This window comes from Pseudophryne corroboree, chromosome 12 (assembly GCF_028390025.1).
Source record: "Pseudophryne corroboree isolate aPseCor3 chromosome 12, aPseCor3.hap2, whole genome shotgun sequence".
Classification (NCBI taxonomy): Eukaryota; Metazoa; Chordata; class Amphibia; order Anura; family Myobatrachidae; genus Pseudophryne; species Pseudophryne corroboree.
In genome coordinates, this window is record NC_086455.1 from 54,236,965 (window position 1) to 54,253,857 (window position 16,893).

At 51.1% G+C, this 16,893-nt stretch overlaps 1 protein-coding gene across 1 annotated transcript in view; it reads left to right on the forward strand.

Moving 5' to 3' along the window:
- FANCM (FA complementation group M) overlaps positions 1–16,893 on the forward strand; it is a 337,857-nt gene that overhangs the window by 313,822 nt on the left and 7,142 nt on the right. Inside the window, exon 18 of the mRNA XM_063947525.1 lies at positions 16,153–16,309. Within this exon, the coding sequence (XP_063803595.1) occupies positions 16,153–16,309 (157 nt within the window). The remainder of the gene's footprint in view (positions 1–16,152; positions 16,310–16,893) is intronic.

A 16,893-nucleotide genomic window follows, 5' to 3' on the forward strand; every position in this document is an offset into this window, starting at 1 on the left:
CCAACAGGCTAAAAGCTTTGACTGTTCCCAGGATGCATAGCACCGCCTCCTCTATAACCCCGCCTCCATGCACAGGAGCTCAGTTTGTAAGTTGGTGCCTGCAGTGCAGGCAGCTAACAGGGAGGACTGAGCAGCCATGAAAAGAGAGTTTAAGAAGACAGAAGACTTACAGGACCGCAGCATAGGCACTTACAAGTGCTATATGTCATTTTGACATATCATGCTGCGGCTCCCTCACCTCCCCCGGCGGCGCTGTATACTCCCGCGCCCTGGTTGCCGGGTACTTACAGCGGAGGGCTCCGGTTTTCTTTAGGGCACACACTTGCCGCTGCTCTCCGGGATCGCGTGGTCGCATCAAGGGAGGAGGTAAGAGTGTCCCCCAGGCGGGCCCGCTAAAAATTGCGATCCGGCGCGATCTTTAGGAAACGTAACGCTCACTGGCGTGGACACTGTGGCCATACAGGGACCCCACTAGACCACCAGGGCAAGGGCACAGGTCGGATTCTCTAAAAATCAGTTTTGCTAAGGCCCACAGTACCCGGTGGTGAAGTCCAGCAAGGGGATAAGGCTCTGACCTGTAGCCCCTCCCCCAGCCCCAGGTGCCATTTACTGCTAATGTTCCCGCCCTTGAGCTGCATCTCTCTGTCTCCCTCACTCCCTGTCAGCGTTTGGGTGCCATTACACACAACTGCGCTGATTCTGGGACTGCTGGGTGATGTCTCCTCTGTAAAGCCTTCATCATCAGCGCTGTACATTTACAGGACACTTAACTAACACTGTCTAAAGACATGTAGAATACTTAAGAACAAGTGCATACATTCAGGGATATTTTATACAAGTACCCTGGGATTTACATCCAGTCTCAACTGTGCATTGTTATGTCTATATATCTACATAGCTTTACTTAATAGTACAGTTACTTAGTATTGCTAGTCCAGTGCAGTTTTATTGTTATTTGTGATAATTTCTGCATTGTACATGTGACTGTGTGTGTGCCAATAGCTGCTGTGTGATTTCCATTCCGTGTATCTCACATATACTGCTATCCCTATCTATATTCTGTACCCTGAGGGGCTAAGTGCGTCAGGGTTATCATATAATATAGTGTTTCACAGGATATACTACTCTATAATACTATATGGTATTTTTCTCTGTGTATTTCCGTTACCATATACCTCTTAAATCCTCCGTGTGTGCTCTGCTTGTAGTCACACTATACTTTTGTCAGGTACTTTGTCTGCTTGTATTGTACTGATTTGCCCTACAGTTATGCTTTCATATAATGTCAGCTCAACAGGGTGATAATTCTATGCCTGATCCTGCTTCATGCAGTGCTAATGCCGTGGATGTCTCAGAGGAAAACATTGCAGCTCAGGGTTCAGGTGCTGGGGGTTTTATACCCCTCAGTCATTTTACAGCAACGGGGGCAACTCATGACCCGCTGTGGGCTACTTTTTATAATTTACTGACTACGCTGGTAACTAGACTTGCACCCCCTATGGGACCTCCTGTGCCATTACAGCCACATATTGTCCCTGCAGTTAATCCATCATGGGCAGATACTCTGTCCTCTCAGTTACAGCAATTAAATCAGTCTTTGACTAAACAAAATCCTAACCCTCGCCCACCTAAGACCAAGGGGTCATCTAAGCGGCCCATTATTTCCTCACAATCCACACATGTTTCAGATACTTCATCTGATGAAGATGTCGCATATACTGACCCCTCAGACCGTGATGCAGATGCATCTGATGGGGAATCTATAACTCAAGTGGATTTTCCTGACCTCTTGCAGGCCATCAGGCTGATTCTTCAGATTGATGATGATGAAGAACCCCCAGGTACCTCTAAGAAACCAGATAAATTCAAGCGTCAGAAGGTTACTATATTAGTTTTGCCACATTCTGACCACTTAGTGAACATACGTCAGGAATCCTGGGAAATTCCAGGAAAGAAATTCTCCCTATGAAGATGCTAGCTCGTTATCCCCTCGCTGCAGAGTTAAGTAAAAATTGTGAAACACTGCCACTGGTGGACTCACAAGTCGCACGTATGGTGGTATCATCTGCTCTGCCTGTCACTACAGTCACCTCTCTGAAGGAACTGATGGATAAGCGTGTGGAGGTTTGCTTGAAGTCTTTTTACACTCTTGCTGGAGCTGTACACAGGCCTACTATTGCGGCCTCTTGGGCTGCTAAGGCTATAGAGGCCTGGGCTCAGCAAATTGAAGCGGAACTACCGTCTGATTTTCCTGATAATGCTAGACAGTGTCTTTCATACATTATTACAGCCTCTCATTATATTCAGGAGGCGGCATCTGATGCAGGTATCCTGGCGGCCAAAGCGTCTACTACGTCTATTCTGGCTCGCCGGATCCTCTGGTTGCGGTCCTGGTCTGTAGATCTGGACTCTAAACAGACCTTGGAGGTGATCCCTTTTAAGGGAAACATACTTTTTGGGGAACACCTCAATAAGATTGTTGCTGATTTAGCATCTGCTAAGACTGCATGTCTACCTAGTACTACACCTTCAACTCCGAAGGCTAAGAGGTACTTCCTTTCATTCCTTTCGACCTCCAGGTAAAGCAAAGGGTCAGGCGTACCCGAAACAGGCTTGCACTGCCAAATACACTAAGCCCAAACCTAAACGTGCCTGGGCTGCCTGTCAGCCTGCTTCCAAAACAGACAAGCTGCTGCATGACAGGGCGGGCCTCCCCCTGTGGAATCCCAGAGTGGGAGTCCGACTTCAACAATTTGCTCAGGTATGGTTACAGACCACTTCGGACGCCTGGGTAAGAGAAGTCGTCGCTCACGGATACGCCATCTCTTTCAAGAAACGTCCCCCTCGCCAGTGTTGCTTGACAAACGTCCCTACGGCTCTGGTAAAAGCAAAGACTCTCCATCTGGTGGTACAATCCCTCCTGGACATGGGAGTGATAGTGCCGGTGCTGTTCCAAAGCCGAATGATTCTTCCCGGCCCATTCTCAATCTCAAGTCCTTGAACAAATTTGTGAAGGTTTACAAATTCCGTATGGAAACTATTCGCTCTGTTGTTCTGGCTTTGGAGCCCAAGGACTATATGGTATCCCTGGACATACAGGATGCTTACTTGCATATTCCTATTGAAGTATTGCATCAGCAATACCTGCGGTTTGCTATTGGCAACCTACATTTTCGATTCCAGGCCTTACCTTTCGGTCTGACCACGGCTCCAAGAATTTTCACCAAGATCATGGCCGTCATGACAGCTCTACTCCTCCGTCAAGGTATCCGGATCCTGCCGTATCTGGACGATTTGTTGATCCTGGCGAACTCTCTAGAGGTTCTCCTCTGTCATCTGAAACTGATGGTCCAATTCCTGCAAGCCACGGGTGGCTCATCAACTGGAAGAAATCTTCCCTGGTCCCTGCTCAGAGCATGGTGCACCTGTGAGCACTATTGGACACCCACAACCAGCGGTTGTTTTTGTCTCCGGAGAAGGTCCTGAAACTTCAGGACTAGATAAGATGCTTCCTCTCACCCACGTGTGTCGATACACTCGGCGATGCATATACTAGGCCTCATGGTGTTGGCTTTCAACATGGTAGAGTACGCTCAATTTCATTCCCGCCCTCTGCAGAGGTTGATACTCTCCAGGTGGTACGGCCTGCCTCACCGGATCAGGATTCACATGATCTCCTTGACTCCGGAGGTCCGCTTGTCAACTGAGCTGATGGCTACAGGACCAGAAACTGAGCAGAGGTCGTCCCTTCTGGATCTCCAACTGGGTCCTTCTGACAACAGATGCCAGTCTGAGGGGCTGGGGCACGGTATTGGAGCAACACTCTCTTCAGGGTCGATGGACCAGGGAGGAATCTCTCCTCCCGATAAACATTCTGGAATTGTGGGCAGTGTTCAATGCGTTGACACTAGCCCTACCTCTAGTACAGAACAGGCCTGTTCAAGTACAGTCAGACAACGCCACCACGGTGGCGTACATAAATCATCAAGGCGGGACTCGAAGCCGCATGGCAATGATGGAAGTATCAAAAATCCTTTGTTGGGTGTAATGCCATCTGCCAGCCATATCGGCAGTGTTCATTCTGGGAGACCTCAACTGGGAAGCGGACTTCCTCAGTTGTCAGGACGTACACGCCGGAGAGTGGAGTCTTCATCCGGAAGTCTTTCAACTCCTAGAGGACATGTGGGGCCTACCAGATGTAGACCTGATGGCGTCTCGAAACAATCACAAGGTTCCAGTCTTCAGAGCAAGGACAAGAGATCCTCAAGCAGCGTTCGTGGATGCACTGGCAATTCCATGGAACTTTCGACTGCCGTACGTGTTCCCTCCGGTGTCACTTCTGCCCCGGGTGATAAAGAAGTTCAAGTAAGAAGGAGGAATACTACTTCTATTCGCTCCAGCCTAGCCAGACGGCATTGGTTCTCAGTCCTGCAAGGTCTCTCGATAGAGCATCCTCTTCTACCTCCTCAACGCCCAGACCTCCTCGTTCGGGGGACCCTTGTATCTACCAGGATTTGGCCCGGCTGGCTTTGATGGCGTGGCTCTTGAAGCTTCCGTACTGAGGGCCAAAGGATTTTCTGAGGCGGTCATTCAGACTATGTTGAAGGCCCGTAAACCGGCGTCTGCTCGGATTTATCATAGGGTCTGGAATTCTTACTTCGCCTGGTGTGCGACTAACCATTATGACGCATACAAGTTCAGTACTGCCAAGCTTTTGGCTTTCCTTCAACAGGGCTGGACTTAGGCCTTCATCTGGCCTCCTTCAATGTTCATATTTCTGCCTTGTCGATATGGTTTTAGAGAAAAATTGCGACTTTGCCTGATGTTCATACATTCACTCAGGGTGTTTTACGGATTCAAGCTCCGTATGTCCCGCCTGTGGCTCCTTGGGATTTGTCGGTTGTTCTGGACATCTTACAAGAGTCTCTGTTTGAACCTCTCGAGTCTGTGGACCTTAAGTGACTTACTCTTAAGGTCTTGTTCTTGCTGGCTATTGCCTCCGCTAGACAGGTTTCAGACTTGGGTGCCTTGTCCTGTCGGTCACCCTTTCTGATTTTTCACCGTGACCGGGCGGTTCTTAGAACTCGTCCTGGTTATTTGCCTAAGGTGGTGTCGTCTTTCCACCTTAACCAGGAGATTGTGGTTCCGGCATTTACCTCTCCAGGTTTATCCTCCAAAGAGCGGTCTTTGGATGTGGTACGGGCTCTCCGTATTTATGTGAAGAGAACAGCTTCTCTTAGGAGATCTGATTCCCTCTTTGTCCTTTTTGGTTTTCACAAACGTGGCTGGCCTACTAATAAGCAGACCTTGGACAGATAGATTAGAATGGTGATTGCACATGCCTATGTACAGGCTGGCCTTCCAGCTCCTGGTACCATCAAAACCCATTCTACTCGGTCTGTTGGACCTTCTTGGGCGGCCCGCCGTGGTGCGACCCTTGAACAATTGTGCAAGGCGGCTACGTGGTCCTCCGTGAACACGTTCATAACGTTCTATGCCTTCGATACTTCCGCCTCCCAGGATGCCTCCTTTGGACGCCGGGTTCTTGTGCCTGCTACAGTGCGTCCCCTCCCGTGAGGAACGGCTTTAGGACATCCCGATGTTATCCCTGTGGTACCCCCAATGTACCCCGCTGCAGAAAAGGAGATTTATGGTAAGAACTTACCTTTGTTAAATCTTTTTCTGTGAGGTACACTGGGTTCCACAGGGCGCCCACCCTGACACACTTAGCTTCTTTGGGTTTGTATTGCATTAGCAGCTGGTACCTTCTCCTGTTGTGAGAATGTAGTGTATGTGGCTACTAACGGTTGTCGTCTCTTTTACCTGCTACTGCATTGGACTGGTTAACAAAACTGAGTGCCTGTGCACGGAGGCGGGGTTATAGAGGAGGCAGCGCTATGCATCCTGGGAACAGTCAAAGCTTTTAGCCTGTTGGTGCCTCGGATCAAGATCCAACTCTACACCCCGATGTTATCCCTGTGGAATCCAGTGTAGCTCGCAGAAAGATTTAACAAAAGGTAAGTTCTTACCATAAATCTCCTTATACATCTCCTATATAATAGCCCAGATCTGTGACTTTGTGCTTCATTTGCTAACACTGGGCGGAGTCAGAACACTGGGCGGAGTTAGTCAAATGAGTCACAGATCTGGGCAAATCTAGAGGAGACTTGAAGCAGGAGCAGATGGTATGGGCATGGCACAGGCAGGGGTGCATACCTCCCAACTTTCTTCAGGCAGGAGGGACACACACACAGCAAAAAGGGGGCATGGTCAACGGGAAAGGGGGCGTGGCTTTGCGGGTGGACCCGCAATCGCGAGCCACGCCCCTGTTTTCGTCAGTGAGGGGGCATGCCCAGCGCTCTGAGCTGCTGGCATGCCCCCAGCGGCGGATTATGAGTCCGGGGGGCCCAGGGCACTTGAGACAGGAACCCTATCTCATTGCTGTGCCTGCTGTGGGTTTGGGGGCATGGCCTAATTGCGGCCCTCGTGGCCACGCCCCCTTATGCAAATTCAGAGATTTTTTATTTTTTTTATGGGATTTTGGCCCCTCAGCTAGGGGTAAATCCAGAGGGGGTGGTTGCTCCCCCTTACACACCCGCACAGGCAGAAAACAGCAGGGAGGCTGCTGCCTCCCTGCAACACCACAGACCTGCCTACACGCAGCAGCGTGTGCTGACTGGAACACAATGCTGTTGCTGGCAGGACGGGGGAGCTTCAGAGCTGGGACAGAGCTACTGCAGCTGGGGGCCCCCCTAAAACTGTGAGGCCCGGGGTACGTACCCCCTGGGCCCACCCTTAATCCGTACCCCCTGATGCCCCCTCTCCCTCTGTCTCCACTAAATAGACGCTGTGTGCATGCTAAGCAGAACAGCGAGTACAGGAGCTTCCCAACTGCCCCCCCTACCCCACCGCGGGACACTGCGGCCCGCGGGTGGGACAGACCCAAAAAAATGGGACTGTCCCGCGAAAATCGGGACAGTTGGAAGGTATAGGGGGGTGTGAGGGGGTATGCCATACAGACAGACGGGCACCGGCTCACTGTGTACTTGACCCCCCACATCAGCATACTCGGCAGGATCTCCCTGACGCAGATGAGCGTCACTTTCTGGCACACTCCACGCTTCTTAGCTGCAGTTTTGTGGGGCACCTGCCGCTGTGCAGGTTCCGTACTGCCTCTGTTATCTCCAGCCCCGGCAACCCCACCGCTAGCTGCAGTGCTGCCGCCCGCAGTGAGGTGCGCCCAGCTCCTTCACACACTTTAGCCGGCGGGCAGCGCTGTAGAAGCCCACGCTGCTTGCAGGCTCAAACCCCCTCCTCCATCCAGCCGCAGTGTCTCCTGGGGGCTAACCAGTCACTCCCAGTCTCCCCTTACCACAGTGCCCGGCAGCCGCGAGGTCCGCGCCGCGTGCATGCTATGACCCCTTCCTCCCTCCAGCCGCAGCGTCTCCTGGGGGCTATAACCAGTCACTCCCAGTCTCCCCTTACCACAGTGCCCGGCAGCCACGCGAGGTCCGCGGTGTGTGACTGAGGAGTGGGGGGGAGGGATGCGGACGGGCAGAGGAAGCAGGACTCCAGCCTGAGAGAGCCAACCATGCCAAGTCTCCACCAGCAGCAGATCCCAACAGTTAGAGTGGAACAGCAGCAGCCAGCAGCAGTGACTCCGGTAAGACGCATCTGTCTGTCACCACTGTTTTGTCCCTAATACCAATCTCTCCCGTGCCCTGTGTTCTGTCTTGGCCCTGTCACCCCTATCCTGGCCCTGTCAACCAAATCCTGACCCTGTCAACCAAATCCTGGTCCTGCTGCCCCTGTCCTCGCCCCGTCGCCCCTGTCCTGGCCCCGTTGCCCCTGTCCTGGCCCCGTCACGGCCATGTTACTGCATACCCTCCAACTACCTTTATGGCAGGTACAGTACTCGCAGCGCCTCCAGACCCCTCCCCAATGCACCACACCTCCGCACCTTCCCCTCCACCACATGCGACACTCCACCCCTCCCCCACACGCTGTGCCTCCAGACCCCCTACACCACCAGCGGCTCCCACTCCCCTACCACCCACAGCACCTCCAGACCCCCTCCACCATCCACCCCCCATATATGTCTCCCCCCACACCTGCCCCCCTCCACCCACAGCATCTGCAGACACCCTCCTCCATTCGCGGTCCCCCCCTCACCCACCCACGGCACCTCCGCACCTGCCCCTCCACCACCTGCAGCGCCTCCGGACCCCCTTCCCCGTCCGCCGCACCTGCCTCTCCCCCACCGCGGTGCCTCCGGACCCCCTACCCCACCCCCGGCACCCCCACCCCTTCCCATCCCACAGCACCTCCGGAACCCTTCACCCTTCCCTGCACCTGCCCCTCCTCGTGGCACCCTTGCCCCTCCCCCACCTGCAGTGCCTCCGGACCCCTCCCCCATCTACAGCCCCCGCTCTTCTGTCTCTCCCCCACCCGCAGCACGTCCCAACCCTTCCCCATCCGGGCCCCCCCCCCCCCCCCCGCATCTGCCCCCCTCCACCTGCAGCATCTACAGACACCCTCCCCCATCCGCAGCCCCCCCCCCCCCCCCCACCCGCTCATTCTGTACATTGTGCCCTGCAGGTGCTGTTCATGCCGTCGCAAGGGGCTGCGCCTCCTTCACCATCGCACGCCCTTTCATTGTGCAATATTTAACCACTAACAAAGGAATGCAGGTAATACTCCATATAATACAAATATTCAACCCCATATAGGCATGCAAGGGTTAAAGGGGCGTAGCCCCTTGCAACGGTGTGAAGAGTGACCGTAGGGCGCGATGAAGCACCTAGTATAATATATCTGTTTAAATGACTCATATTAAGCTTTATGAAAAAAAGGAACAAAGGAAAGTCTCCTGTGCTGCACAGTGGCTCTGTGTGCGTTGCCTGCTAAGGGCAAAGTAACTACTCTTCCATCTCAGTGACTGTAACATTACAATTAGTAGTGTACAGATTCTCACAAATACCAGTGTACCAGATCAAATACACAGTGTGATAAGTGTACAGGTCTGTTTGCATGTGTAGCAGGACTTCACCGCTCTTGGCCTACTTACTGTTCCCAGTACATTGTGTTTTACATCTGCTAAAATGGCAGAGAGAATTATATGAATCTTAAATAGGGACTGTAGATTTGAAGGTTATGTAAAATATTAAATGAATTCCAGCACCAAATTTTTAATTTATATTTTAGGCCTCTTTATTTTGACTGCTGCTCTGTGTTAGCAATCTGAAAGTATGAAACTTTGTTTCCTTTAGAGGAGTGTTTGCTACTACAGTTTTCGTGTATCCGTCACATCCCTTCTCTGTGCTGCTGGGGACCCAGCTTCTTCCACTGCATAACTCAGGCTGTGGCTTCCTGCGGCCTCCATTCCCCTCCTCACACCATGTCACTGCCCGTCACCTGCAGCCTTATCCTCACTGACACATCACTCATCTCCTGATAAACTCTATGCTGATGGGGACCCCGCTCCTTCCACTATTTAACCTTTAGTCTGTTGCTTCCTGCTGCCTCCATTCATTTCCTTGCATCAAGTCACTGCCTCTGTCACATACAGCCCTGTCTTCACTAACACATCACTCCTTTCCTGATATACTCTGTGCTGCTGGTAGACTCTGCTGCTCCCACTATTTAATTTTCAGTCTGTGGCAAAAGTATGTTGCAGGATAGAAAACCTTTGTATAAAATACAGATAAACAGTATCCGTGTTAACCAGTTTAAGAACCTGTTTAATATAAAGGATTTTGAAAACCTCTACTTAGTAGCAACTTGAGAAGCTGGTATGTAATGATATAGATAGATTTTCAAAACTTATGCTTGATGTCAGATACTCCCATGTGTCACATTTTGATGGTGAAGACTGTAAGCCGTTCATTCCTGATCCAGCTGATTTTAATGTAATCCTAAAATATGATAAATTGTAATAGAATTGCTAGGCCTTACACAAACATACGTGTTACTGTGTTGGGTGATAGTAAGAACTAATGATATTTCATGTAAAGATTTCATCATTTAGGGGTGGGGGTACCTACTGATTGCATCATAGACATTTTGTAAAAAACGGGTGTAGTACGGTATGCCGGCGCTCGGACTCCCGGCGACCAGCATACCGCGCCACACTATTTTATTCTCCCTCCAGGGGGATCGTGGACCCCCACGAGGGAGAATAGCTATCGGTATGCCGGGTGTCGGGATTCTGGCGCCGGTATACTGTGCGCCGGGATCCCGACATCCGGCATACTGAAGACCACCCGTAAAAAACACCTTCCCACAGTGCTGGGTCATGGGCTCAGGAACCCTGATGGATCCAGGGTTACTCACCAGCTCCCGTGGTCGTCTTAGGCACATGGCATGGAGAAGCCCAGACAGAAATAGCTTTGGACAAGTCAGAGTTAGTGGGGTGAGGGAACCTCTTTGTACTGTATATTTCTCTAACGTCCTAGTGGATGCTGGGGACTCCGAAAGGACCATGGGGAATAGCGGGTCCGCAGGAGACTGGGCACAAAGTAAAAGCTTTAGGACTAGCTGATGTGCACTGGCTCCTCCCCCTATGACCCTCCTCCAAGCCTCAGTTAAGATTTTGTGCCCGAACGAGAAGGGTGCAATCTAGGTGGCTCTCCTGAGCTGCTTAGAGTAAAAGTTTAAATAGGTTTTTTTATTTTCAGTGAGACCTGCTGGCAACAGGCTCACTGCATCGAGGGACTAAGGGGAGAAGAAGCGAACTCACCTGCGTGCAGAGTGGATTGGGCTTCTTAGGCTACTGGACATTAGCTCCAGAGGGACGATCACAGGCCCAGCCATGGATGGGTCCCGGAGCCGCGCCGCCGTCCCCCTTACAGAGCCAGAAGAGTGAAGAGGTCCGGAAAATCGGCGGCAGAAGACGTCCTGTCTTCAATAAGGTAGCGCACAGCACCGCAGCTGTGCGCCATTGCTCTCAGCACACTTCACACTCCGGTCACTGAGGGTGCAGGGCGCTGGGGGGGGGCGCCCTGGGACGCAATGAAAATACCTTAAATGGCTAAAAATACATCACATATAGCTCCTGGGCTATATGGATGTATTTAACCCCTGCCAGTTTTCCACAAAAAAGCGGGAGAAAGGCCGCCGAAAAAGGGGCGGAGCCTATCTCCTCAGCACACAAGCGCCATTTTTTCCTCACAGCTCCGTTGGAGGAAGGCTCCCTGACTCTCCCCTGCAGTCCTGCACTACAGAAACAGGGTAAAACAAGAGAGGGGGGGCACTAAATTGGCATATTAATATATACAGCAGCTATATTAGGGAAAAACACTTATATAAGGTTATCCCTATATATATATATATATATATATATAGCGCTCTGGTGTGTGCTGGCAAACTCTCCCTCTGTCTCCCCAAAGGGCTAGTGGGGTCCTGTCCTCTGTCAGAGCATTCCCCGTGTGTGTGCTGTGTGTCGGTACGCTGTGTCGACATGTATGAGGAGGAAAATGGTGTGGAGGCGGAGCAATTGCCTGTGTTAGGTAGTCGACACCTGACTGGATGGTCTTATGGAAAGAATTACGTGATAGTGTCGGCACTTTACAAAAGACTGTTGACGACATGAGACAGCCGGCAAATCAGTTAATACCTGTACAGGCGTCTCAAACACCGTCAGGGGCTATAAAACGCCCGTTACCTCAGGTCGATACAGACACTGACACGGACACTGACTCCAGTGTCGACGGTGAGGAAACAAACGTATTTTCCAGTAGGGCCACACGTTACATGATCACGGCAATGAAGGAGGTTTTGAACATTTCTGATACTACAAGTACCACAAAAAAGGGTATTATGTGGGGTGTGAAAAAACTACCCGTAGTTTTTCCTGAATCAGATGAATTAAATGAGGTGTGTGATGAAGCGTGGGTTTCCCCCGATAAAAAACTGCTAATTTCTAAAAAATTATTGGCATTATACCCTTTCCCGCCAGAGGTTAGGGCGCGTTGGGAAACACCCCCTAGCGTAGATAAGGCGCTCACACGCTTATCAAAACAAGTGGCGTTACCGTCTCCTGATACGGCCGCCCTCAAGGAACCAGCTGATAGGAAGCTGGAAAATATCCTTAAAAGTATATACACACATACTGGTATTATACTGCGACCAGCAATCGCCTCAGCCTGGATGTGCAGTGCTGGGGTGGCTTGGTCGGATTCCCTGACTGAAAATATTGATACCCTGGACAGGGACAATATATTATTGACTATAGAGCATTTAAAGGATGCATTTCTATATATGCGAGATGCACAGAGGGATATTTGCACTCTGGCATCAAGAGTAAGTGCGATGTCCATTTCTGCCAGAAGAGGATTATGGACGCGACAGTGGTCAGGGGATGCGGATTCCAAACGGCATATGGAAGTATTGCCGTATAAAGGGGAGGAGTTATTTGGGGTCGGTCTATCGGACCTGGTGGCCACGGCAACGGCTGGAAAATCCACCTTTTTACCCCAAGTCACCTCGCAGCAGAAAAAGATACCGTCTTTTCAGGCTCAGTCCTTTCGTCCCCATAAGGGCAAGCGGGCAAAAGGCCACTCATATCTGCCCCGGGGCAGAGGAAGGGGAAAAAGACTGCAGCAAACAGCCTCTTCCCACGAAAAGAAGCCCTCCCCCGCTTCTGCCAAGTCCTCAGCATGACGCTGGGGCCTTACAAGCGGACTCAGGCACGGTGGGGGCCCGTCTCAAGAATTTCAGCGCGCAGTGGGCTCACTCGCAAGTGGACCCCTGGATCCTGCAGGTAGTATCTCAGGGGTACAAATTGGAATTCGAGACGTCTCCCCCTCGCCGGTTCCTGAAGTCTGCTTTACCAACGTCTCCCCCCGACAGGGAGGCGGTATTGGAAGCCATTCACAAGCTGTATTCCCAGCAGGTGATAATCAAGGTACCCCTCCTACAACAGGGAAAGGGGTATTATTCCACGCTGTTTGTGGTACCGAAGCCGGACGGCTCGGTGAGACCCATTTTAAATCTGAAATCCTTGAACACTTACATAAAAAGGTTCAAGTTCAAGATGGAGTCACTCAGAGCAGTGATAGCGAACCTGGAAGAAGGGGACTATATGGTGTCTCTGGACATCAAGGATGCTTACCTCCATGTCCCAATTTGCCCTTCTCACCAAGGGTACCTCAGGTTTGTGGTACAGAACTGTCACTATCAGTTTCAGACGCTGCCGTTTGGATTGTCCACGGCACCCCGGGTCTTTACCAAGGTAATGGCCGAAATGATGATTCTTCTTCGAAGAAAAGGCGTCTTAATTATCCCTTACTTGGACGATCTCCTGATAAGGGCAAGGTCCAGAGAACAGTTAGAGGTCGGAGTAGCACTATCTCAAGTAGTACTACGACAGCACGGATGGATTCTAAATATTCCAAAATCGCAGCTGATTCCGACGACACGTCTGCTGTTCCTAGGGATGATTCTGGACACAGTACAGAAAAAGGTGTTTCTCCCGGAGGAGAAAGCCAAGGAGTTATCCGACCTAGTCAGGAACCTCCTAAGACCAGGCCAAGTGTCAGTACATCAATGCACAAGGGTCCTGGGAAAGATGGTGGCTTCTTACGAAGCGATTCCATTCGGCAGATTCCACGCAAGAACTTTTCAGTGGGATCTGCTGGACAAATGGTCCGGATCGCATCTTCAAATGCATCAGCGGATAACCCTGTCTCCAAGGACAAGGGTGTCTCTCCTGTGGTGGTTACAGAGTGCTCATCTCCTAGAGGGCCGCAGATTCGGCATTCAGGATTGGGTCCTGGTGACCACGGATGCCAGCCTGAGAGGCTGGGGAGCAGTCACACAGGGAAGAAATTTCCAGGGCTTGTGGTCAAGCATGGAAACGTCACTTCACATAAATATCCTGGAACTAAGGGCCATTTACAATGCCCTAAGTCAGGCAAGACCTCTGCTTCAGGGTCAGCCGGTGTTGATCCAGTCGGACAACATCACGGCAGTCGCCCACGTAAACAGACAGGGCGGCACAAGAAGCAGGAGGGCAATGATGGAAGTGGCAAGGATTCTTCGCTGGGCGGAGAATCATGTGATAGCACTGTCAGCAGTGTTCATTCCGGGAGTGGACAACTGGGAAGCAGACTTCCTCAGCAGACACGATCTTCACCCGGGGGAGTGGGGACTTCACCCAGAAGTCTTCCACATGATTGTGAACCGTTGGGAAAAACCAAAGGTGGACATGATGGCGTCCCGCCTCAACAAAAAACTGGACAGATATTGCGCCAGGTCAAGGGACCCTCAGGCAATAGCTGTGGACGCTCTGGTAACACCGTGGGTGTACCAGTCAGTGTATGTGTTCCCTCCTCTTCCTCTCATACCAAAAGTACTGAGAATCATAAGAAGGAGAGGAGTAAAGACTATACTCGTGGCTCCGGATTGGCCAAGAAGGACTTGGTACCCGGAAATTCAAGAGATGCTCACGGAAGACCCGTGGCCTCTACCTCTAAGAAAGGACCTGCTCCAGCAGGGACCATGTCTGTTCCAAGACTTACCGCGGCTGCGTTTGATGGCATGGCGGTTGAACGCCGGATCCTGAAGGAAAAAGGCATTCCGGATGAAGTCATCCCTACCCTGATCAAAGCCAGGAAGGATGTAACCATACAACATTATCACCGTATTTGGCGAAAATATGTTGCGTGGTGCGAGGTCAGGAAGGCCCCTACAGAGGAATTTCAACTGGGTCGTTTCCTGCATTTCCTGCAAACAGGACTGTCTATGGGCCTCAAATTAGGGTCCATTAAGGTTCAAATTTCGGCCCTGTCAATATTCTTCCAAAAAGAACTGGCTTCTGTTCCTGAAGTTCAGACGTTTGTCAAGGGAGTACTGCATATACAGCCTCCTTTTGTGCCTCCAGTGGCACCTTGGGATCTCAATGTAGTTTTGGGATTCCTAAAATCACATTGGTTTGAACCACTCACCACTGTGGACTTAAAATATCTCACATGGAAAGTGGTAATGCTGTTAGCCCTGGCTTCAGCCAGGCGTGTCTCAGAATTGGCGGCTTTATCCTATAAAAGCCCTTACCTAATTTTTCATACGTACAGGGCAGAATTGAGGACTCGTCCTCAATTTCTCCCTAAGGTGGTTTCAGCATTTCACTTAAACCAGCCTATTGTGGTGCCTGCGGCTACTAGAGACTTGGAGGATTCCAAGTTGCTGGACGTAGTCAGGGCCCTGAAAATATATGTTTCCAGGACGGCTGGAGTCAGGAAATCTGATTCGATGTTTATCCTGTATGCACCCAACAAGCTTGGTGCTCCTGCTTCTAAGCAGACGATTGCTCGTTGGATTTGTAGTACAATTCAGCTTGCACATTCTGTGGCAGGCCTGCCACAGCCAAAATCTGTAAAAGCCCATTCCACACGGAAAGTGGGCTCATCTTGGGCGGCTGCCCGAGGGGTCTCGGCTTTACAACTTTGCCGAGCAGCTACTTGGTCAGGGGCAAACACGTTTGCTAAATTCTACAAATTTGATACCCTGGCTGAGGAGGACCTGGAGTTCTCTCATTCGGTGCTGCAGAGTCATCCGCACTCTCCCGCCCGTTTGGGAGCTTTGGTATAATCCCCATGGTCCTTTCGGAGTCCCCAGCATCCACTAGGACGTTAGAGAAACTAAGATTTTACTTACCGATAATTCTATTTCTCATAGTCCGTAGTGGATGCTGGGCGCCCATCCCAAGTGCGGATTGTCTGCATTACTTGTACATAGTTATTGTTACAAAAATCGGGTTATTGTTGTTGTGAGCCATCTTTTCAGAGGCTCCTTCTGTTATCATGCTGTTAACTGGGTTCAGATCACAAGTTGTACGGTGTGATTGGTGTGGCTGGTATGAGTCTTACCCGGGATTCAAAATCCTTCCTTATTGTGTACGCTCGTCCGGGCACAGTATCCTAACTGAGGCTTGGAGGAGGGTCATAGGGGGAGGAGCCAGTGCACACCAGCTAGTCCTAAAGCTTTTACTTTGTGCCCAGTCTCCTGCGGAGCCGCTATTCCCCATGGTCCTTTCGGAGTCCCCAGCATCCACTACGGACTATGAGAAATAGAATTATCGGTAAGTAAATTCTTATTTTTAGGCTGTTTATCGAATGTCACATAATAGATGTATGTTGCTGTCTGTTGCTGCAGCATTCAGCCAGACAGTTTCTAGACGATGAGGCCGAGTTGTCTTCTGAAGAAGCAGAGTTTGTGTCAGCTGATGAGAGCGTTGACTCAGAAAATGGGCAAAACACTTCCCTCGTGGAATTTCTCAATGACAACACTCAGCTGTCTCAAGGTCTGAATGGTAAGTGACACATGGGGATGGCATGTCACATTTGGACAGGAGAATGCAGTACACTGGGGGGGGGGGGGGGGGGAGTGCAGTTAGCTAGGGGGGGAATGCTGGTTTGCTATGGGATAGGAATAGTGGTATGTTGAGGGTGGGGGGGGGGATGGTGGTTTGGTGTAGGGGTGAGAATGGCAGGTTGCTGTATGACAGTTTGCTGTGGGGGATGGGGCAGTAGTTTGCTGTTGAGGGATGGCAGAGAATGGCGATTCACTGTTGGGGGGAGAATAACGGTTTGCTTTGAGGGAGGAATGGTGGTTTGCTGTGGTGGTGGGGGGGAATGGCAGTTTGCTGTGGGGTGAATGGCAGATTGTTGTTGCGGGGATAGCGGTTTGCTGTTGGGGGGTGGATGTCTGTTTGCTATGGGGAGGTGGAATGATGGTTTGCTGTTGGGGGGGGAGAATGACTGTTTTCTGTGTGTGGCGGGGGTATGACTGCTGTGGGGGGTAGAAATGGCAATTTGCTGTTGGGGAGTGGCGGTTTGCTGTTGTGGGGAAAATGTCTGTTTTCTGTGGGGGGGAAGAATGGTGGTTTGCTGTATT